This window comes from Rissa tridactyla, chromosome 3 (assembly GCF_028500815.1).
Source record: "Rissa tridactyla isolate bRisTri1 chromosome 3, bRisTri1.patW.cur.20221130, whole genome shotgun sequence".
Classification (NCBI taxonomy): Eukaryota; Metazoa; Chordata; class Aves; order Charadriiformes; family Laridae; genus Rissa; species Rissa tridactyla.
The window spans coordinates 81,163,836-81,188,559 of NC_071468.1; the positions used below are offsets into that span (position 1 = coordinate 81,163,836).

Sequence of the window (24,724 nt, forward strand, 5' to 3'; positions counted from 1 at the left end):
GATTCTTTATAGTCAGTTTTTGTTTCAGCTGTCTCACATAGTGAAGTCTTACCATCAGGAAACTTATCACCTCACTGTTTGCTTTCCAGATCATTTAGGATGTGTGAAATAACAGAAATCTTTACATCAATGGTAATCTCCCTACTTTGTGAAAGTGAACTATTTATTGCCAACAATCATTCCCTATCTTTTAAAGACTAAAGAATTAGAAAAGAAAGACAACCTTCTCAAAAGCTCTTTGAAAATGTTAAATACAATATAGGCAGGGTCACTCTTCAATTTCCCTAAAGCAACATTAGTTTTCATCAGTATGTCATGTAATAACTATTTTTTTTCATTCATATAGGGAATATTTTGTAATTAAAGTGTTTTCATTATTTGATTGAGACATTATTTAAGATTTCTCATCAACTCTGTGTCTTTCTATCTTAAGGTTATGGTGTTTGTTCATGCTAGAAATGCCACAGTACGAACTGCTATGGGTCTTCGAGAAAAAGCAAAGAACAATGGTCATATTTGTCACTTTTTGTCACCCCAAGGATCGGATTATGGACAAGCTGAAAAACAGGTAAATGAACAATTTACGTTGGTAGTCTTCACAGTCCTAGAATTGATATTTTTATGAGACACTCCAAGACGGAAATAGATAAAGCATTTTTGAGCTTCTGGGAAGATATATTTTGCTCTGAAGTGACGTGTGGAATTGCTGAATTGAATAGAGGAAAGGAAGGAGTAATGGTGAAGGAAAAGTGCTATTACTTTTAGTTTTTTAAACAAAAGCTGGTAACAGGTTGCGTTTTATGCAGCTTGAACTATTTGACAGTAGTTTTCACGTAGTCTGCAGCTCAGGAACTCCCTAAACCACCAGTTGCCACAATTCGGGAGAGTACGTCCCCTGCCTTTTGCGCTCTTTCCCTAAGCATCTGCGACTGTCCGCTCTTTAAGACAGAAAACTGTCTTAAAGTCACTACGACTTAGCCTATAAATTTAACACCTTTCCACACCCATCTGACTTCCCTCATGCATCAATTAATGGTGGGCAATCAAAAAGTAATCTATTTGGGATTCAGAAGTGGGAAAGCCATTTGAATCTCATAAGGGTTTAGCCCTTTTAATCTGATCTATTTTGAGCAGTGGCCAAGTACTTGCCATCTGAAACGGTACATTTTCATGCTTTCTAAGAGTTCTGTGTATGAATTGTATTAGTTGACCTTCCAAATTTTTTTCTAATATCTAACATACAGAAGTAACTTGGTCTGCAACAACTTCTTTTCATGTGTTCAAGCAATATGCCAGTATTTCTGATGAGAGGATATTTCCAAAACAATTCTTAATTCAGTGTTATATGTGACATTTACATTTGGTGGTATTAATTGAGGTCTAAAGATTAGATTGTCTTGTTAATATTTCTTAAAATGTTCTTTCTCTCTCCCCAGCTAAATAGCAGAACATAAAGGAGATACTTATTCATTGTAGAAAGTTTAATCTATGTATAAGATACTTTCTCTCACTGGAAAATGTGTTGATAAACTCTTAAATATTTTGGGCTTCTGAGAATTAGGAATCTTGTGAGGGTTTTAGATTCTGTGTCTGCCTTTAGTTGTAATAAATATGTTACCTTATTTTATATTTCTGAAGAGAATGTGAAGGGATTCGTTCAGACTTACTAATTATGAATGGAGCATAGATGGTAGAGTCAGTAAATTCAAATTTCTGAAATGTAGAGAAAATTCTAATTTAAAGAAGATTTTTTAAAATTGGGGTCAAGTATGTTCTTTCTGTCGATACTTCTGAGAGCTATGATAAGTATTTTTAAAACTATGTGAAGTTATAAATTCGTGTCCTTATATTTCATGAAATATAGTATTAAAAAGCCCCACTTTTTCTATTGGATGTTAATATCTGCTACATTATAAAAATAACATCAAACCTGAACCTGGAGATCCCATGTTTCTACTGTAATACTGGTAATTAATGCTGAACTTTTTCCATTAGATTTCTTAGAACAAAATCTGAAACTCTTAGTTTATTAAAAATAATATTAGGTTTTTAATGCTAATACAGAAAAAAATATTTTAAGCTATTGAAAGTACCGGTGCTTATTTAGAAAGTCAAAATTATTGCAAAAGAAGTTAGGAGAAGTGATGTGCTTATTTCAGCAGTGCCTATTTTGTGAGGTATCTGTCAAAGAAGTATTTGTCCAACTCACTCTATTTCAGTGAAAACTACTGCTGTATGTTTAGTTCTTCCCTTCATTGTGGGATTAAATAAATTAGAAATCATATTCTTATGTTAATGGGAACCGCAAGAATGTCACAGAGAAAACAAAAGTTCTAAACCTATTTGGAAAACAGGTTGTTACTACTTGTGCTTGGATAGTGATTTAAGGTAGCATTTATAGAACAAATTAAAGAGAGTGGTAGATAAGATGGCCTATAGGTTGGTTGACTGCATATCTGAAATAACCTCTTTTTCTAAGGGCATTTATGCATCAGACTGAAATCTAAGGGACACTGAGTAAAACAGCAGATTTCCCTGCTCTTTCTTCTGTCCCCTACATCCCTACCCCAGCACACATACATTTATTATGAATCCCAGCATCTGTTCAAAATCAACTTTTGAATTGTTTGAGGATTCCAATGTTGATCTGTGTGATCTGTAGTTCCAAATGTTGATCTGTGTGAAGCATTGTAGAAAAGCTGACTTTGCTTTAGAAAATAATTACAGAGGTTTTCTAGCTTTTCTAATAAAGCAAACTGGCCTTCATTGTAATTAAAAGCAAATGAATTCTTCTCTTATATTTCATGGGAATATTTGTTCCTTTTGACTACTTTCTGCATTATTACAATAGCAAAACTGCTGCTTTTGCTATTTCGACTTGTATGTTATATGCTTTTTGAATTGTATGTTATAAAATGTAATTGGAGGAGCACGACCGGTGTTGTGAAGAAACACTTCACATCCTACAATACAGCCAGAAACTATAGTTCTCATTATACTACCTCAGAATCTTAGGAAGGTAAGCTAATAAGTAATAATAAAAATAATGGAAAGATTACCAACAAAATTCCACTAAATTAAGTGGTTATTTTGATGCTAAATAAATTTCACTGGGAATTCCCTGAAAAATTTAAAAACTGTCACAACAAATGTGGTCATTGTATGAAAGATATGATTATTCTCCATTGGAGATGCCTGAATCTTTTATGTCAATATTATTTTTTTTAACGTAATGAGTAGACATTACAACAAGAAGTCTTTAAACATAGAATAACATGAAGCACATACCAGTGTTGTCTACTTTTTTTTTTTCTTAAGATGTCAGTGTCTTTCACATTAAGTAATATCAGATTTGTGATACTAGTAAGGAGAGATTCTCTCTTGATTTATTTTTCAATTATGAAAAGTGCACTTGAAATCAGGGTATTTTTTTTAATGAACTCGTTGTCTGTCCCTTACGGTAGTTGTCATCTTTAGATTGTATGCTACCTGTCAAAATAACGTATTCAATCAGCTCTCTGTTCCCAGTAACCCTTTTCCATGAGGGAGTGAACTGTTGGTTACCAGAATTTGCCCTGGTAGGGTATCCTGGTTTTAGCCAGCCTCTTTCCTGGCTGCTCTTCAGCTTCAGCAGGAAATTCTAGTCATAGTACTGGAAAAGGCATTTTAAAGGGTGTAGTAGTCTACGCTACATCAAAAGGAAGAATCAACTGTGTTTATAGCATTTCTGACTGCTTCAGAATTTAATGTGCAATATGAATGTGTTTTGATGTGATATAATACTTACTACTTGTGGATATAGCAGGCAGATCGCATCTCTGATACAATGCATCTTATGTACCATATTGGTAAAGACAGAGAAGGAAGAGGAGAGGGAGTTGTGCTCTCTGTTAGTTAGATCTTTGGCTGTGCAAAGCTCCACAGCGAAAGCAAAGATGTGCAGCTCCTGTCTGGTTCAAGATCAGAGCAGGAAGGAACAGACAAGGATGTTGTGGTTGAGGTCTGTCATGGACCACCTGTCCATGGGGAAGTAGTGGATGTGACTTACTGAGAGCTACTGGCAGAAGCTGCTGCTGGCAGGCCTTCATTTTTATGGGAAATTTCAGCCATCTTCTGGGGTTTTCAGGCAACCCAGGAGATTCATAGGCTGCGTTTAGAGACAGCTTTTGAATCCAGCCAGGCCCCTGCTTGGCTTGCTGCTCAAGCAGGGAAGAACTGGAGGCAACTGTTGCCACGAATGGCAAGTTTGCTTGCAGTAATTGAGCTCGGTATTCAGAGGAAGGCTGTGATCATAAACAGCAAGAGTTAGGACGGTGGTCTTTAGGACAGCAGTCTTTGGCTTATTCAGAGAATTGCATGGTGGAATCCCTTGGGAAGTAGAAGAAGGAATCCCTTCTGTGAAGCAGAAGAATCTCTCTGCTTTTACGCTGAAGAAATGGCTTGAATAGGGAGGCGTTTATTTTCACTTTAAGCAGAGACGACTTAGTATCATGATGCGGGAAGTGGAAAAGAAATTGGGAAGAGAGAGGTAATGAAAATTAATATTTAAGTTGTAAGCTTAGCTTTAAATGCTATTAATACAAAATGTGAATAAACCATAGTCACTATATATGTTCATTCTAAGCAAATTCCAAAGGGAATTTTGAACTCGTATGTGGGGAAACCACAAAGGAACTTGAAGCATGAAAGTGTAATGTGAGGAACTGTGGAATCTTTCCCAACAGAATTTGAGAAGTTCTTAAGAACTAGTACCTAGGAAGAGTATAAAAGATGAGGCCCAATGCAATTACAAATTAAGCTGGTGATGACTGTCTTGGAAAGCAAGACCAAGAAGTATGACTTTTAATAACAGAACAAATTCAGAACCAGGGACTGATAAGAAGGTACAGTTGTGAAGACTATAGCAATGAATGAGAGAGAATTGTGTTCTCCAGCAGAGTTCACATAATGTTCTTGTGGCCGCCCTGAGTCTAACAATGACTATCAAGAGACAGTATAATTCATTGCATTCTTCCAGTGATCAGTACATGTGATATGCACATTTTACATTAATTCAAATTCACATTATTTTATTTCTTATGCATGTAAATATGACCTAGATCTTGGGGGAAAATGTTATTGTTGTTGTTATTATACAAACTATATGCTTCAGTGTACTTCAGGGCTTCTTCATTGACCCACATAAATAAACTAGTAATAGCAATAAAAATAGAGTGAAGGCCTAGTCATACTGAAGTCTGTGGCAAAACATCACCAATAACTTTTCCCTGTATAATTCTATTTGTCCTCTTTCAGGATGCATTCAACAAACACAGTTAAATTATTTTATTTTTACTTACCAGAAAAAGTAGGTATTTCGTTGGTTCTGTCTCTGCTACCTGATAAATGTTATCTACAAATAGAGTTTTGAAGATATAAAGGAAATCTAATAGTTGTTCTCTGTTCATAGGAAACTTGTTGCTGTTTAAAATAAAAATGCACATCGTGTATTGAAATGATTATGTTACAGCATATACTTTGAGGCATATTTTAATTTATATACGGTTATCACAATAAGGATACTAATCAAATAAGATATATAGTCTGCCAAGGCAGCAACTCTGCATAAGCAATCATCAATAATCATAAAATGAGTAATATGCTAGCAACATTTTGCTGAGCAATTAAGGCTAACATATTAAGACTTATGAGTACACGAAAGATTTCAGTGATTACAGCATGTAGGGGGTTGTTATTAAAACAATTACTGTTCAGTCTAAATTTTCTTTCTTAGCAGTAAATATTTCTAATAGAAGTGACTATAACAGCAGTAATCATAGGATGGGTTAGGTTGAAAGGGACCTTAAAGATCATCTAGTTCCAACCCCCCTGCCATGGGCAGGGACACCTCCCACTAGACCAGGCTGCTCAAAGCCCCATCCAGCCTGGCCTTGAACACTTCCAGGGATGGGGCATCCACAGCTTCCCTGGGCAACCTGTTCCAGTGCCTCACCACCCTCATAGTGAAAAATTTCTTCCCAATATCTAATCTAAATCTCCCCTCTTTCAGTTTAAAGCCATTACCCCTCATCCTGTCACTAGATGCCCTTGTAAAAAGTCCCTCTCCAGCTTTCTTGTTAGGCCCCCTTTAGGTACTGGAAAGCTGCTATAAGGTCTCCTCGGAGCCTTCTCTTCTCCAGGCTGAACAAACCCAACTCTCTCAGCCTGTCCTCATAGGAGAGGTGCTACAGCGCTCTGAGCATCTTTGTGGCCATCCTCTGGACCCGCTCCAACAGGTCCATGTCCTTCTTGTGCTGTAATGTATGTGCATCTTACCAAAGAGTTTAATAATCATGTGTTTTGTCATAGGAACTTTCTGCACTAAGATTTGTAAAGATTTCAAAGTGTAACCGATAAAGACACAAGGCACAGTGACGTCAAGCTGTGTGTAATGAGATTTTTTTTTTTCCCTTAACTTTCTGCTTCCCCTCCCATAAACCCATCCTGGAATTAAACACCTGAGGCTGGAACAGCACTACATGAAGCATGTGCAATACACATCTACATTTAGGTAACCTGAAACTGTAGGATTTTTCTCCTTCACTGGTAGTTCTAATACTGGGGAGATTTACTAGCTAAGGTAAGAACTCTAGTACCACATAGCTCTACAGATAGGGCCTACATATATAGGTGTAAGTGACTGTCACCAGGAATTATAGCTGTTCAGTTTTCTGCCATTAAAACTGTCAGAAAAAAACATTGTTATTCTAGCCCAAGTGTGGTTCTGAATTGAACGAGTGAGAGTGGTAGAAACACTGCAGAGACTCACTAATGGATTCATAGTTTTTGTGGACAAGAAGGACCAGCTGTTGTGAAATGTTAATAACGTGATGTAGAGAATTGAGCAAGGCCTGAGTTTCTGTTTGAGCTCCAGCAATGATTTCTAACCTGTATATAGCCTTGATATGTGTCATTCTTTATGTCTGAATTGGCCTGCCTACTGCTCTAGACCTAGGATTCACTAAATTATTTTCAGTGTGAAAGTTCTTATTCATTTAAATAATAGCAAATTGTTATTAGGGGTAGGTCGAGCTACTCAGTAAGTGTCTTAATGGCAAATTTATGGTTGCCATGAAAATATACTGGCAAGAGCATTGATAAATATTCTTCCATAGGTGTTTGCTGTTCAGAGAGACTACTACTCTAGACAGACTTTGTCTGACCTGGCACAACAGTTCTTATGCCTTATACTATAAATCATATACATCTTATGCAATAAGTTGAGTATCAGCATGATGAAACACATGACTTGTAAGAGCTTTTCAGGGTTCTTTTTAAAATCCATCCTCAAAACACGACCTAGGTTGTTTGTTCCCAGATATCTCAAAGTTCAACCCGTAGGTGAGCCAAATGGCACTGTGGAACTGAACTGTCTTTGCAAGCATTTACTGTTCCTTCTGAGTGCTTTTGATTTCCAAACTGTGCCTTTAATCAGCATGATTGAATTTTAAATTTCTGATCACCAGCACAAGTATGAAATATCCATGGGCCAAATTTGATCTCTGAAGAACCTCATTAGACATTCTGTCAAGTCAAAGTTTCTGAGTACAATTAATTTCTTTGATCATTATTGCCTGATTTTAATCTCCTTAATAAGTGAAATTCATTTTATATAGTACTGAATTCCCAGTGCCAGACCATATAAATGGAATTTCTGACAGAAGTCTAACTGTATTATATCAATGCTATGTGATGCAGAATGATTAATTTAAGCTTCATAATGATAATATCATGTTTATCTGACAAGAGCTATCTTGTATAAAAGGGTGTTTATTGGCCCAGTTCCCAAAATATCAGACTGCAGGCCATTCAGTCTTGCCATTTCATTTGACATGAAATTTAGCAATACCTGGCAGAGAATAATCTTGATAATGTAATACAATCCTTATTTTGTATTCTGTATACAGTGTTCACTGTAATGGATGAAGACGGTGTTCAGAAATATCTGAAATCCCATCTATGACTTAAAAGAATGAGTAATACCCAAATCATGCATGTTCTAGTCTAGACACAGCAAGCGTAAGTGAAGGCTACTTGAACACACAGGAGGAACTGAAAAATAGAATAGTTAAAAGCATTGGATTCTTTGCTGTCCTTTAAAATTTGAAAGCAATTTTGCTAATCCTCTTAATTATCTGTCAAATGTTTTTAAATTATTAGAAATTAATTTTTAGAGAGCATTCATCAAATATTTGATGTGTAATCATTTGTTTGACATTTAATTATTTCAGAGCAAATCCCCATTTTATTTTTGTTTTACTAATAACATATCTAATATTTGATATGCCATTAAAAAAACTATAAAAATAAAATGAGGATATGTATTCAAATACATTAGGCTATATTAAATGTCAAACATATATTGAAGTTCCCTATTTGTTTTATAATTACTATATTTTTTTACATTTGAAAAATATTTGCTAATTATCTCTCAGAGAATGGAATGAAGCTCTTTATATTTCTTTCATGGGATATTTTATTCAGTAGTCCTGCTTAAAGGTCAGAGACAAAATTCATGAGATGATGTGGTCCTAACAATTGATGGCTTAAAGAAAAATGTGTTCTGTATAGAATGATCCTATTGTTTTAATGAATCCTGAGCTGTGGAATTTAGTATTAAGAGGGATGTAGATGGACATTTAGGTCTTGGAGAGGCCTATTTATGGAGAAATATATTGTGAACAATATATAAAAATCTTGCCTTTGGGTATTTTTAGTAGTATTCCTATATATTAGGGTTAACTTAAGCATTAACTATTGTGAACTGAAATAAAAAATTGACAGAAACAGTAAATGGTTTCTTTTTGCTTTTACTTTTCCTGACCTTTAGAAAGGAAAAACATTGGAAGCTTGATGTATATTTGTTATTATGATGGTTACTTTTTTGTGTCACTCTAGAAATAGTATTTGCACAGCTTTAGATTTGTAGTTCTGTTTTCTATTTGTAGTTCTGCGTACTCCTGTGCATTGTATACAGTCTACTGGAATTTTCTAGTGTTTTTATTATGAATTAGAATGTATAAAATGTATGGCATAGATTGAATTCCGTTTTCGACTATCTTTCTGAAAATCAATCTCTGATCCCAGGATTTAGTATTTGTTGGCTTGTCTCTCAAGCTCTGATAGTTACAGCTCTGAGGGAACAAGTAACAGTCTTCTATCTTGTGAAAAATAAAATGGACTTTTTTTCCCCCTAACCTATGGGCTTGCTCGTATATTCTGTTTTATCTATCATGAGCTTCAACTTGATACGCAACAATGCTTAGTTTTATCCTGTTTATCATTGGAAAGCTGCCTCATGAATATTTATTCCACTTCCAGAAGTTGTACTGTGTTAGTAATGGGACTCCTAGAAGCAAAATGGGTTAGCAAACCTTTTTCTAGAATGATCTCTGAATTTGCAAGTACAGCTGACAGGGGTGCTGACGTGCTGACGTTTTTGTTCAAGGAACTACAAAAAGGTGTTTTATGCTTTTGTACGCAACTTCTCAGCAATTTCAGAGTTATTCAAGTTAAAATCGGTAATGGAATTTATCACTGTAAATGTAAGATTTAATGCCATTTCAAACTAATCCTCCATGGAAATGCTCTGATAAACTGTAGGATAATGTGTTGCCTATAGCATCCCCTTTCATTGTTGACAGAATTTCCTATTAATACTAAATGTGCTTAGTAAGATCATTTGAAACTGTTGTCATATTTATAATATGATTAAGCTTCTCTCCTTGAATCAAGTCTATTGCAGCCTCCTGCAAGGTAGTGCATCATTTGCATTCAGTAAATTCAGATCTTAAGGTAAATAATTTTTTAAAATGTCTTCTTTATTTGTGCTTGTAAATATAGAAACTGAAATTCAAAGTTGCATTGTTTAAAATAATGTTTTTAATTGTTAGTTTAATTCTAAGATATTTTTTATGTCTTTGATTAAAATACACTGAAACATCCTTCTCTCTGGGATGTGGGAACAATGTTAGGCTAATAGAGGTTCCTTGATGTCAGACTGTGACATTACATACTGTATTGAGTAACTCTAACAAGTTATTTGGTTGATTCTGCAGTCACAGATGTTTACACAGTCAGTAGCAGTATATGTGTATTTTTTTCCTTTAAAATAGGCATAAATATTGGTATTACTGTAAAACTAACTTATTTCAAAATAAATAAGTGAATGTATTAAAAGTATAATATATTTAACCATTTTCCTATGCATTCTCAGCTATTTCTTACATCAGAATTTGTGATCTTGTCTCTCCTGAAGTTTTAACCTCATTTCACCTACAGAGAGAAAAGCCATGCAACATTCTTTTTTCCTTTGTGAAAATATCCTTCAGCTAGCTGCTAGAGTGTTTTAAAATGTAATCCAGGTCAAAAAAGAAAAAAAAATTATTGTGTCTTTTCACAGTAGTTATTAATTGATAGCTTCCCTGGCTAAGATGATTTCAACTGGAAATCTCATTGTTACATAAAGTATATATGGAAATCAAATAGCTATCCTAATAATAAAGAAACACGTTTCAAAAGAGAACTTCAAAGCCGTTTGGGAGGGAAAAACAAAACCAAGAAAAACTCAGTATGATTGTTTTCATATTCACAAGCTTGGGAAAGAGGACTACATTCTTTCCACTTTAGTAACACAGCCTTCTACCCACTTTTCATTTTTGCCAGGGTTTGCTTTCACCCTATCTAATGAAATTCAGGTATATATTAAAAATACGTAAGATTTCTTGAGAGGATTAAAGCTCCCTTTTCTTCATGTTTTCTTCTGTCATTTGACAGATTCAAAGGCTGGCAATATCTGGTCACTGTGAACACTCCAGCAAGAAGAAATTATAAGATTTAATATTAAAAGTCAGCATTGGTGCTTTCTGCCTTGGCCCCTCTTCAGCCCTCCCTCAAAGACCTTGGTTGGCTCAGCTGTTTTCAGCTGTTTTAAATCCCTAGGGATTGTTCCAGGCAAGAAATTTAAAAAAAAAAATGCTTAATTTACTAATGACCCCTAGATTACAGGGGTCGTTCCTTTTCCAAGATGTGCCAGTTAGCTCTTGGCTGCAATGTGTAATCTTGTGTGATACGTTCACAGTGAGAATGTAGACAATAATCATATTTTTCAGGCAGCTTTTCTTTACCACACTGGCAAATGGTTCTGGTCACATGCAATTTAAGTAGCTTAGTGTAGAAACCGTATGCTGACTAGAAAATAGTATTTAAAGTATTCTACTTAGGAATTCATTTGTCGTGAAATAGTGTAGCTACAGTAGTTATTAGTAATAAAGAGCAATGATTGAAAATTTAGTAAGAATTTGTGGTTTTTCTGTTTTGTGCACTGACAGTGAATGTTGCTTGTTGATCAGTTGTACGTTGTATTTCAAAGTAGTTACATTATTCTCAAACAGACTTGATACTGTTCAGTGATTGGCATTCTGTTAGAAACTATATTTGATTTCTTTCACAGGAACAAAACAGTAAATTTTATGAGGTCCAGTGAATTGTATTTGCTTTTTGTTTTTTCTCTGGCATCATAGTTGACATATAAAGGATCAGTGCAAAAGTGTCAAAGTACTATTCTTTGGGGTTGTAAATGAAGGAGATAATGGAGAGGGTTTTTTTAGAGGTTGGTCATTGCTTTAGAGATGCAGGCCATCACAGAACACCCTTTGTAGTTGCCTTTCCTGAAATTGCCAGCATCCTGGTCTGTATCAGGAACAGTGGGGTAATTAGTACTAGGGAAGTGATCATCCCCCTGTACGCAGCACTGGTGGGCCCCACCTTGAGTACTGTGTCCAGTTTTGGGGCCCTCACCACAAAAAAGACATGGAAGTGCTGGAGCGGGTCCAGAGGAGGGCAATGAAGCTGGTGAGGGGTCTGGAGAATAAGTCGCATGAGGAGCAGCTGAGGGAGCTGGGCTTGTTTAATCTGGAGAAAAGGAAGCTGAGGGGAGACCTTATCACTCTCTACAACTACCTGAAAGAGGTGGGGGTCGGTCTCTTCTTTGCCGAGTAACAGGTGATGGGATAAGAGGAAATGGCCTCAAGTTGCTCCAGGGGAGGTATAGACTGGATATTAGGAAAAATTTTTACTCTGAAAGTGTTACTAAGCATTGGAACAGGCTGCCCAGGGAAGAGGTTGAGGCACCATCCCTGGAGGTATTTAAAAGACGGGTAGACACAGTGCTTAGAGATATGGTTTAGTGATGGTTTTTGTCAGAGTTAGGCTGATGGTTGACTAGATGATCTGAAAGGTCCGTTCCAACCTAGGTGATTCTATGGTTCTATGAAATAAAATTTGGAACAAAACCTGTACTTCATAGTTATCCTGTAGAATAAATCTAAATCTATGTGCTTTCTTCTGGGGTTGCTTGAGTTTTTCTGTTTTCCTTGAGAGTTTCTTTTGCTCCCTGAGGATTCATGTGAATTGATTTATCTGTTTAAAATGTGAAACAATAAGTGTATAGGATATCTTTAGACTGTGGGGGTTTTTTAAATTGAAGCTTTTGACCTGTCATAATTGAAAAATGCATGTTCATAAACACCTAATTTATAGGAAACACCACTGCAATATGACTAACTATCTCACACTGTCTCTTTAGAAACATGATTAGAATAAGCGCAATTAAACAAATACACCTGTTGCATGAAATATTCTATTCACTTACCTATTGATAGATTTCCTCCTGTTGAACCCAGACTGTGGCAAACATTAGATTTTTTTTTTTCCCAAGGTACATTTAGATGCTTAATTCAGTTTTTCATTTAGAAAACATTTTCTTAACAGATGGAGAAAAATATTAAGTTTCACTTCCATTCGTATTCTTAATTTCATTTATTTTCAAAATAAGATAGCTTTCCAAGTACAGTTTACGTTTTTTATGGTTTGATGGAATGGATGCTCACTGTTTCAGTTGTTGTCCACTTTACACTTCCAACTCCCCCAAATACCATAATTTAGGCAAATTTTCTTGGGGTTTTTAACTATTCCTTTCATTTATTTGCACAATACGTACAGTAGATCAAAACTGGACAGAAGCATTTTTGCACTGAAGTTTGCAACGACATCTAGTTTAAATGAATTGTGAAATAATGAGGACGAGTGCACACTCTTAAGAATTTTAAATAAAAGAGCAATTAGGAGCAACCATTAAGAGTGAGTGAATTGAATTTGATCCACAGTCTGTTAATACCACATACTGAGAGCTGGAGGTGCTTTGGAGAAAACAAAATAGGTTAAAAACTAATTAAGCATATTTTCAGAAAGTTTCCCAGAGAACTGCCAAATATTTATTGCCATACATTTCTTTTTTAGGTTTAAGTTGTGTTATGTGTATAGTCAGTCTCTGGTTTTTAGCATATCCTCTCTATGTTTTATATTATCAACACTTCTCCATGGTAGGAGGCCAGAAGATATGGAAGCCTTGATATCTCCATTTAGTTTTATCTTCTGGTGGTTTTGAATTAATCTTAAGCTCCTTTGAACTGGAATTTCAAAAGTCAACAAAGATTCAGAAGAATCCCTGCTTATTGGAAATAATTTTCCTGGAAAAAAGCATTATATTGTATAAAATCACAAACAGCTATGCTTTAGGATTTACAGATACCATTGCATAATCACAGTAAAATTGTAATTTTGCCTAAATTTTACTAATCTCTTATGAACACCATAATTATTTCAGAAACCTCTTTTTGTTGCTAGCAGATTGTTACATCAAGAACACCAGAGATTGATTACAGAAGATTTCCAGGAACATAAAAATCTAAAAAACTCCACTGCTGGGATTTTGAATGAGCGCCATGTAAATATGTATTTGGATACATCTTTGCACATGGACCATGTTAGTAATTTTTAGCTCATTTGACCAAAAGACAGAACTCGAACTCAAAGTTGTGTATTATGCTAGTGGGAACTAAGAGAGAGTATCGTGTTTTTGTCAAGGTTAGAGTATACAAGAACTGTGCATGAACTATAATGAAAACTGGTAGGTAACAAAAAAGGAGCTTACTCTTTATTGTGGAATGATAATAAAATTGCTAAAAAAATGGGAGGCAGATTTGGAAATATATGGCTTGTGAGAAGCTGCTGCAAGAGTGCAGATAGGAACACAGCAGTATTAGGAGACTTGTGAATTTCAACGCTTATGTATGAATTCTTTGAAAATGTTCACCATCCCACCAAAGAGACCGTCTTTGGACAATATCAGTAGAAGTAGATAAAGAATTAATTTTCATCAATAAAGCTAAAAAATGGAAAATGGGTAAGCTTCTGGAACTTTAAATTTTATTTACATAAAATTACAAGAAAATTGTTATGCTTTTGGTAGAACAAGGTCTGAAACTAATTCATTTTTAGTACTCAAATGAGACATACTGAAAAACACTGACACTGGAGTAAGTATTTTCCTAGGATATTTCCTTCCTGTCAAATACTAACTTTACTTAATAGGTCAACCAACTTGACTAAGAATCACACAGAATCACAGAATGGTTTGGGTTGGATGGGTTCTTCAAGATCATCTAGTTCCAACCCCCCTGCCCTGGGCAGGGACACGTCCCACTAGACCAGGCTGCTCAAAGCCCCATCCAGCCTGGCCTTGAACACTTCCAGGGATGGGGCATTGACAGCTTCCCTGGGCAACCTGTTCCAGTGCCTCACTACCCTTACAGTAAAGAATTTTTTCCTGATATCCAATCTAAATCTCCCCTCTTTCAGTTTGAGGCCATTACCCCATGTCCTATTGTAACACTCCCTGATAAAGAGTCCCTCTCCATCCTTCCTTTAGGCCCCCTGTAGGGACTGGAAGGCTGTTATAAGGTCTCCCTGGAGTCTTCTCTTCTCCAGGCTGAACAACCCCAACTCTCTCAGCCTGTCCTCATAGCAGAGGTGCTCCAGCCCTCTGAGCATCTTCGTGGCCCTCCGCTGGACCTGTTCCAACAGGGCCATGTCCTTTCTGTGCTGAGGATTCCAGAGCTGGATGCAATACTCCAGATGGGGTCTCATGAGAGCGGAGTAGAGGGGCAGAATCACCTCCCTCGATCTACTGGCCACCCTTCTTTTAAGGCAGCCCAGGATACGATTGGCTTTCTGGGCTGCAAGTGTGCATTGCCTGCTCATGTTGAGCTTCTCATCCACCAGCACCCCCAAGTCCTTCTCCTCAGGGCTGCTCTCAAGCCATTCTCTGCCCAACCTGTAGTTGTGCCTGGGATTGCCATGACCCAGGTGCAGGACCTTGCAAGATTTGGTTTATGATCTCCTGTATGGCTATTATGTTGACAGCTGCTGTGGAACCAGCAGACTCTGTTTCTTCTCCAAGCAAGAGTCATATATAATATATGCACTAAATATTTTAAGAAATTCTAAAAACCCAGAAGTGCCATGTCCTAGTTATTTACCATACTCCAAATGGAAAAGCCATTTCAGATTAATACTGTCAACACTTCTAATGCGTTCTCTAGAATGGGATATTAGGAGAATATTAAGAACCAGGGTGATATTTCTAGAACATTTGGACACCAAATGTGTGGGATGAATTGGAAAGCATTTCAAGCAGTGGTTTTATTCAGCTTCAGACTTTTGTTGGGTAAAATCATTCCTAACCTGAAAGGAAAATTAGAAAAACAACAATAGATAAGCAGGACAGATCCTGTTTTGACATATTTGCAGATGATGTGCATATGGCCTGAAAACTTTTCCAACAAATTTACACAAGACGTTCGGATTTGAAAGTTTTTTGGCTTAGAATTTATATTTCTTGGTATAGTTCACATTTAAAACAGTTCTAATTAGACAAGTAAAACTTTTCAGCATCATCCTGTCTTTGCGGAAGAATATTTTGTTCTTTTGATAATCAATAATAGTTAGGAGATCTTAGCAAAGATCTTGAATATTTATTTTTTTTTAAGTCAAAACTAGTGGAGCGTAAATTGTGATTACTTTTATAGATTATATGTATTATATATTAAAACCAATATGTGATTATAAGCATATGATATCTTGGTTTTTCTATGTTGATATCAACAATTAGTTAATCAACCATTGGTCCATTTTAATTCTAATTAAATATATAGTTCTTTGTTGCCTTTTTAATAAAGAATGGTCTCAGCATATAGTGGAGTTGTCATGTTTCTGACGGTGCTTGCGCAGCCAGGGTACCCCATTCCTTTATCCTGCCCAGTACCTCGTGAGTAAGTTTCTCACATTTATGTATTGTGCCCCTTGCAATAGAAATCAAAATGCAAATATATCTTTTGTGTATCCCACCTTCAGATATCCGATCTGCCCAGCCATTTAAAAATGTCTAATGAAACATATTTGAAGCTTTACTGAAAATATTTATCTGTACATAAGTTTTGCTATATTGTGATGGTTTATCACCTTTGTAAGAAAACTACATATGTGATTTCAAAAGTTTGCAAATTCTATGGTGAATCTTTTCAGTGACAGAAGGCAGAAATTGAGAAAATATGAATTGCTGAGATGGATGTGAACATAGGCCAGCAACTTCCCTAATTACTGATGAAACTTAAGCAAAGGTTCTAAAAAAAAAATTAGCCAATTGGCCATGTTTCCCAATAGATACAAGAGGACTAAGACCAAAATGAAGTTTGTGTAGGTAAAGATAAATAAAAACATTTATAGTCAGTTCATTTTTCCTAACAATCAAAAAATATCTTCAGATAAGAAAAATAAATGGGGTTGTTATATAACTGTGTAACATACTAGTTGTTACCTGGGGAAAAATATTATGTGTACAACTGCCGATTGCTAGAACTCAGCAAGGCCTGAGATGGTCTACCCTGCACACCAACAAAGTACTTGTGACCAAAAGAGTTTGCAGCATCTTGGTTCTTTGAGAGGTAACATTTACTGGCTGCCACTCAGTTTTCACTGGCAAATTCAACCTCCACTTCATAAGTCCTACGCATCAACCGTGAAAGCTTCAGGGTTTCTGATGTGTTTTTCTTTTGCATTAAAGGTTTTTTTTCCAAATAAGGACTTGTAAGAGCTTTTCTTTTCAATAATGACCTTGAGTAGCATTTTTGAAGAAGTCATGTTGATTTCTGCCAGCTGCTATGGGGATCATATTTCTATGTCATTTTCTATAGGTGATGCTGTACGATTCATTTTGATTATGAGTATTAACACTGTGAGGTGAAATTTGAATTTGCCATGTGCAAAACTGTCATTATTTCTGTGCTTAAATTTATGATCTCAAGTTTAGCAATTGATGTGCTAAGGTTTCTTCTCTACCTTCTTTTTTTCTTTTTAAGGTAGATAAAAACTGCAGGAAGCTAGTTCGACATTGGCTTATAAATTTGGAAGTGCTAAAATTGAGAACTGTTGTCAAAATGCTAAAAACCTAGTAGTGCGTGGCAAACCCTTAGGCTCTAGAATTTAGAGTACCAAAAGCTTTTCAAAAGCCTTTCTAGACTCTTTGTAATAGTAATAAAAGCAGTTAGCTCAAGAATCAAAGGCCATTGCATCAAAGATGAAAAATACTGCACATTTCCTGTTTGTGAGGGTGTGTCTGGCTTTGATATACATGAATTTTGTAATAAAATGTAGAATTCCAGTGCAAAGTCTTTGATTCTAGAGATCACTTTTTCCAAGTATTGTGCTATGTCTGTTTATCAAGGACAACAATCAGAAATCTGAAGAGAGATGGAAACCTTTAAGCATCGCATTGCCATGTTTTCATTTAAACTGTAGTATTGCTGAATAATTAAACATAGTCCTAGTTGGTTTGCAATTGAAGCATCTCATTGAAAAGCCTATTTGAAGCTAATGGGAAAGAAACTCTTGGCTTTGGAGTAAGCCCTAAGGACACAACTTAATACAGCACAAAATAGTGTTTCATAGAGAAAACACAGCATAGTGTTTAACTTTTTGCAGATGTGGATTTTCCGCAAGCTTCTGGAACTGAAAGCAGTAAGCAACTGTGAATTTGGCACAGTGATTCGTGGGTTAAAAACACTCATAGATTCACCAGTATTACTTATAATTCTTTTATGGTCCCTTACACTCAGAAATTATTTTCTGGGCTCTTGATTCAATAGTTATAAGGTAGTAAAAAATGTGTTTGTACTGCAGCATAGCATGGAAAACATATTTGGTTTCTTGCTCCATGGGTCTGTAATTTCAATACAGCTGTAATAGTTATTTTCCGGTATTCTTGTAGATTTTGTTCCTGTGAGGAAGAATATTCCTTGAATTAACCACCAAGATCTCTGATCTAAGGAATATATCCAAGATGATGGTTGTAAGAGACTTCAGTCCTTTCTGTTCTTTCAGAGTACTATACAGGTCTACAATTTGTTGATTCAGAACCAAGTAATAATTCTTTATTGGTTTGACAGTCACAGCCCTATGCGTTATTTTTTTCCAACACGGTCCAGTTTCTTCAACTTTCAGATTTCCACACTTGTGGGAAAATTAAACATTAAATGAAAACAGATATTTTTGAAACTGTAATAACTACAGAAACAGGTAGAAGGTTGCCAACAAAACCCACAACTAATAAGAAACTTGTAAAGGGAAAAATAAAATGGTAATTAAAAACATAAATAACATAGCTAGAGCATATTGGAAAAAAAACTAGGTGTATAAGATGCTATCCACATGCATATTCCTGTTTTATGTAGAAGTGTCATACAGTTCTCATCTTGAAACAAAACTAGTACTGGGAAATAGTTAAAAACTAAATCAAAAAACAGTAAATAAATAATTTCAGTTATGTATATATGAATTACAACTATTAAAAGGGCTCAGATTTTGGGGGGAATGTGTGACTACAGCAAAATGATGCTGTTACAGAGAGTCTGGAAATCTCTCATTGGAATTCCTCATATAAGGGTTCATGATGTTGAGGAACAAAGTAAATTTAAAATATCTTCAAAGTATTTTTCTAGTGTGGAAATGAATGTTTCTAAAATAAGGGAGGTGAAACATTACTTAATTTTAAGAAAACAAAGCTAATCGAGATTCTTTTTTATTTTGGTTTCAGATTTTATGGTTTTCAATGCTGAGTATTGAGAGCCACCTTGTGGCCATACTTTTTAATGCACGTGTATGTTGCTGATTTTATGGTAGCTGAAAGACACTTGTTCACTGTTTCAATTGAGAGCATTCTGACCACTGGGAATTAAAAATAAATACATAAATACGTTCTATTTCCAGGCATCTAACCTGAAGTGCAACTCTCTGCTTGACCTGAGAGATGGGTCCTTTACATTCATATGAAATTTCCAAGATATTTTTTCTTATTTCCTTGTTGCTTCCTTTCCTTTTCTCTTCTTGTGTACTTTAATGGATGATAGTATAATCATAGAATCACAGAATCGCCCAGGTTGGAATGGACCTTTCAGATCATCTAGTCCAACCATCAGCCTAACTCTGACAAAAACCATCACTAAACCATATCTCTAAGCACTGTGTCTACCCGTCTTTTAAATACCTCCAGGGATGGTGCCTCAACCGCTTCCCTGGGCAGCCTGTTCCAATGCTTAGTAACACTTTCAGAGTAAAAATTTTTCCTAATATCCAGTCTATACCTCCCCTGGAGCAACCTGAGGCCATTTCTTCTTGTCCTATCACCTGTTACTTGGCAAAGAAGAGACCGACCTCCACCTCTCTACACCCTCCTTTCAGGTAGTTGTAGAGAGTGATAAGGTCTCCCCTCAGCTTCCTTTTCTCCAGATTAAACAAGCCCAGCTCCCTCAGCTGCTCCTCATGCGACTTATTCTCCAGACCCCTCACCAGCTTCATTGCCCTCCTCTGGACCCGCTCCAGCACTTCCATGTCTTTTTTGTGGTGAGGGGCCCAAAACTGGACACAGTACTCAAGGTGGGGCCCCACCAGTGCTGCGTACAGGGGGATGATCACTTCCCTAGTCCTACTTACCACACACTTCGTGATACAGGCAGGATGCTGTTGGCCTTCTTGGACACCTGGGTAAGAAGGCCAAGATAGATAAGTACGAAAGTACACAAGATAGATAATTTACATGTGTAGTAAGTATAATGTATAATATACTTGTATAGTGTATGTGTACAAAGTACGTGTATAGTAATGTACATTCACTGTTGCTAAAATACACAAATTCTTGAACAGTGCATGTTTTAGGGAACTAACAAAATTTGACATTTTTAAGCATTTGTTTTTCTATGTTAGTAATTTTTATGATTACTGGAATAACAGTATATAGTAAATAGAAAAATTTAGTTTGTATTTCCTTTTATGAAATGTATGTATGAAATTAGTTTCAGGCATCAGAACTGGGATTATTTGGAGTAAACGCATGAGGACGAATTGATTACTCCTGAGCACAGCTTCGCAAAATAGCTTTCTGAATTTGCGTCTTTTTCTGGTGGAGAGACATATCAGTATTTATTGGGATTATAAAGGGGCAGATGTAAATAAATACAGGAAGTCATCAGTTAAAGTAGCAATCTAGATTTTCCAGAATTCAGTTTTCTGTTCTGTAATAGTTCTGTAATATAACGTATATGCTGTGTGTAAAGGTTGGTTGAAGCAGTACCAGTACTCTACCAAGCATTTTCTTTTGGGATTTTGAGGGGTTAAGGGTGGGATTCCCTATGAAGTTTATACCTACTTCTGATATTAGTGGAAACCTCTTTTCCTCTATGTCTGAGTTTGTACTGAGGGCTCTTGGACAACTTCAGGGTTTCACAGGTAACTCATTCCATCAAACACAAAACTCTTGAATTTTACTCTCAAACTAAAAGTTAAACCAATATCTGTAGAAATTTGCACGAATAAGAAAAAAAATCACTTAACATCTACTATTCTTTTTCTTGTTAGGAGAAACTTGAGATTAACTGGGCATTTAATACCATTCTTTGTCTGACAACAACTGTTTGGGAACATTTCAGTTATAGTATGTTCTTATCAAATTTGTCACATTGGGGAAAACTGTTTCTTGTCATACTTTTAAGTAACACTATGACCTGTACTGAGTGTGGTGATGACACATTCTGTGAATGTATTGCATAATTTTGTCCATGGCAAAGAAAGGGCTATGAGAATGTAGTATTTTATGGGAAGGTGCATAATTATATTTGGAGTTTCTAACAAGTACAAAATGAATTTACAATAAATAATGCCTCCTGATTAAGTTGCCATTGTCACAAATGGAGAGGATGTAATGCCTCCATTCCTGTTTTTACTGTAATGTTCTTTAGTTCTGTTATGTTCAGGCATTTAAAGCCTTTAAAATCTGATTAATTTTTGTGAATAGGGCCATTAACTTTGCAATTGTTTCTTCAGTTTCTCTGTCATAGGAGGTATTCAGTATCAGAATAAGCAGGAATTAGTGTGAAGACAGATAATGCAAATTCCAATTTACTTGGAATAGTGAGTGATAATTAAGAGCTATTATTGATATATGCCATCTGGGAGTGTTGAGACAATACCACCTGAGTCGGTTACAATAGAAATTTGTTGCAATGGAAAGTTATTTGAGGATCTGTTTTGTCTTTAATTCTTTCCAGGATAATACGTGTTCATTAGTCTAAATCTGAAACATGCCAGTGGAGTGCTTTTCAAGGTAAAATTGTAGCACACAGATTTTAGGAGACTGCACACGGTAACTACAAATTGCTCCTGCTGTAATTGGTGGAGTTCAGTGCGTCTCAGGCAGTGGAGCCAAGAGGATGTCCGAGCTCAACCATGAGCAGACACCGGGGCAGTCAGGGAGCAGGAACGCTGTACGAGCCCTGATGCCCATTGACTGTGAAGGGTTCTCAGTCTCCTACTTAAGCTGTACATGCATGTGGACATCTACCATGTTTTAAGCTCAGACTGAACCCTGCCATATCAAGCTGCTGGCAAAGTGGCCTGTCTCAAATGGTCAGGCAGTTACTTTACTTTCTAGGGACATTTCTCTGCGTCAGACAGCATTAGCTGGCTCTCTTATCTTCAGTTTTAGCAGCGTGCAGATTAAACAAGCACGATGGAACTATCTACTTATCTCAAGTGATGACTTCTCAAAAAAGAAATAGAGTAGCAAATATTTTCTAGGTTGATCTCAAGATTGAAAAGGCTATGCCAAGAATTATAAGCCATTGGTCTGTTTTCTATAAATCTGATCAGAAAGGCTGTCTGATATTATCGCAGAAAACAGGCTCAATAAGTTTTCCTCTAGTAAGTGGTCACTGGGGATAGTAGAGATAACACCAGTGTTATAGGTAAGCGTAGCCTCTCTGTTTCCATTCTGTGTAAAATTTCTCTGACAAAGATAATTGGCAATTCTATATTTGGAGCTCAAAAATGAATTTAAAAATTAGCTGAAATACAAATACAAAATTAACAGAAGGAAATACTTTTGTTGAATAGCTTCAGATGTTTAGACTGGAATTTGCAAAGTAAGGTATTCTTAGATCTGTAAACCATTTTCTAAAGATGAGTGATGATATGATCACCAAGTTTTCTTTGTAATATATTTTATATTATTTATTATTTATACATTATGTTTACATTAATTTTATATACAATATATCATTTTACGTTAGGTTTCAAAGTGCATAATGAGAAAATAAAGCAAAACAGTAAAAGTTTTTAAAATATCTGTCACACTGAATCTAATTAAAAGTCTGTATGGATTGCAAGAGTCAAAGATTCTCCACTTTTATTCTGATTTTAATTCGTAATTCAGTATTAGCATCTTGAAACCACTGAAAACTGATATCCTGGTGATAACCCTGTAGTGTGTGTGTGTGTTACAAAACTCCACAAACATGATATTTGCCTTAGCACTGAACCATGGTATGTGCTTCAGTTCTGTCCAGTCAGATAAAGTTTCTCTTTATATAGGAAAGCTGTTAATATTTCTTGAAAGTGATTGCAATGTTAGCTGTAGAACTATTTTACATAGATAGTATTAGCTCTCAGTCTTAAAGTAGGGGAAAATGTTTTTATTTTTATGTATTTTTACTTTAACTTCACTTATGTTTGTCATTTAAAACAATATAAACTCAGTTTTAAAATGTTATTACTTCAAGTGGTAAATTATATAGACATACTAGTTTTAAGGCAAGTGTTGGCATTGTTTGCTATTTGCTTTCCTCCTAGTGTCCTAACAGCCCAACAAATGCAGCATTACAGATACAGGTTCAACTTTTAGGTAAAGAATTTTGCAAAGCCTTTTGAGATTAGGCTGCTCTTATAAGAAGGCAGAGTAGTGAGATTAAAAACATTTTTAAGGAGAGGAAATGCATGAAGGATGTAATGATTTGAACAGATATGACTATTAATTGTACAGAAGAAAGACTAATTAAAAGATTAAAGAAAATTAAGCGTCACAGTATGGCATCTAACACTTTTGAACAGTCATTAGCACTAATGTATGCACGATAAGTAAACAGACTATGAAAAATGGAAATTAATCAGGGTTGTAGAGGGACTGTGGAAGCAGCACAGCAGCTCTCCTCTCACCTGTTTTGTTCTGCTATGTGCTGCATTGAGAAAGTAACAATCCCCTTACTTCTTCCTATACCAGGTAATTTAATCTCTGTGGTATGTTTGATATGTGAGATATTTTCTTAAATTTCCTCTCAGATCTATCTGCTATGTGGGTAAGACACTTAAAGATAGCTTGCTGAAGAAACTGCGTAGCCTGCTTTAAAAGAGTGCTATATAAATTGCAATATCTTAACAATAGTGAGTTCCTCAGTTTTGGCAGAGAATTTCTAATCTAGTTTACAAACCCCAGACAAAGCAAATCGATGAATTAACATCAATGCAGTATTTTTTGCTCAAATCTCTGTAAATATACTATAAAACTTACTTGCGCAAGAAAGTAAGTCCTCTGCTCAAAATACCAGCCTTGGAGAGGAGGTATATGTGCTAGGTACATGCTTGAAGAACTGTAGATGTAGAAAACAGTCTTTCAAAGACAAATTTAATTATACATAATTGTCTTCATCTCTGTGATTTTTAAACTTTATAAAGCAATTATCTTGCAGGCTTCATGAAGTATGAAGCATAATGTTAGTAAGTGATGTAAAATATTTGGACTATAAAGGCTGGATTTAGGGGGATTTTTTTTGTTAGAGAGGGGGGTAATAAAGGCTTTTTTTTTTTTCAGAAGATAGATAGAATTTAAAACTACAAGGGATCTCACAATTTAGCAGAGGTCTGTGGGAAAATACCCTACATTTGAACAGGATCTGGCTGTAAAATTGAGCTTTATGGAGGTGACCCCACAGTGCTCCTTTCTTGTATCTGCTGGTTTCCTCTGGCACCAAGCCTAATAGTTGCCTCAGTTTAACTGACAATCTGTCTCTAAATTCCCAAGTCTGCTGGCCAGAAGAGCATACTTATTTCATCACTTATTATTTCATCACTTATTAGGGCTACTTCTGTGCCCTTATAGGTGTGTAAATACATCATGTTACCTTTGAAACTGACTTTGAGCAATGTTTAATAGTCCACAGGCTTCACAGTTCTGCACTGAGATTGCGGAACTTCAGAGAGCAGCCTGCCAGTAATTTGGAATAAAACTAACAAAAAAGACAACACGGTTTGTTAAAGGTGTTGATAATAATCAGATGACGGCACTGATAATCAGCATAAGTCTTACAGATGTCATTTCTAAGATACAGGGTTTTTGTCCTGAGGATACAGTGGGAAAATTTATGAAACAGTAAGGCAAGGAGATAATTCAGGGAGATATGAGGTT

The 24,724-nt window shown here is 35.9% G+C and overlaps 1 protein-coding gene across 8 annotated transcripts in view; it reads left to right on the top strand.

Annotated features, from left to right (window-relative positions):
- ASCC3 (activating signal cointegrator 1 complex subunit 3) overlaps positions 1 to 24,724 on the top strand; it is a 274,324-nt gene that overhangs the window by 136,911 nt on the left and 112,689 nt on the right. For 4 of the 8 annotated variants that reach the window (XM_054195069.1, XM_054195072.1, XM_054195070.1 and 1 more), the window contains one exon: positions 434 to 568. In XM_054195069.1, the coding sequence (XP_054051044.1) occupies positions 434 to 568 (135 nt within the window). The other 4 variants (XM_054195073.1, XM_054195074.1, XM_054195076.1 and 1 more) reach the window with 4 other exon arrangements.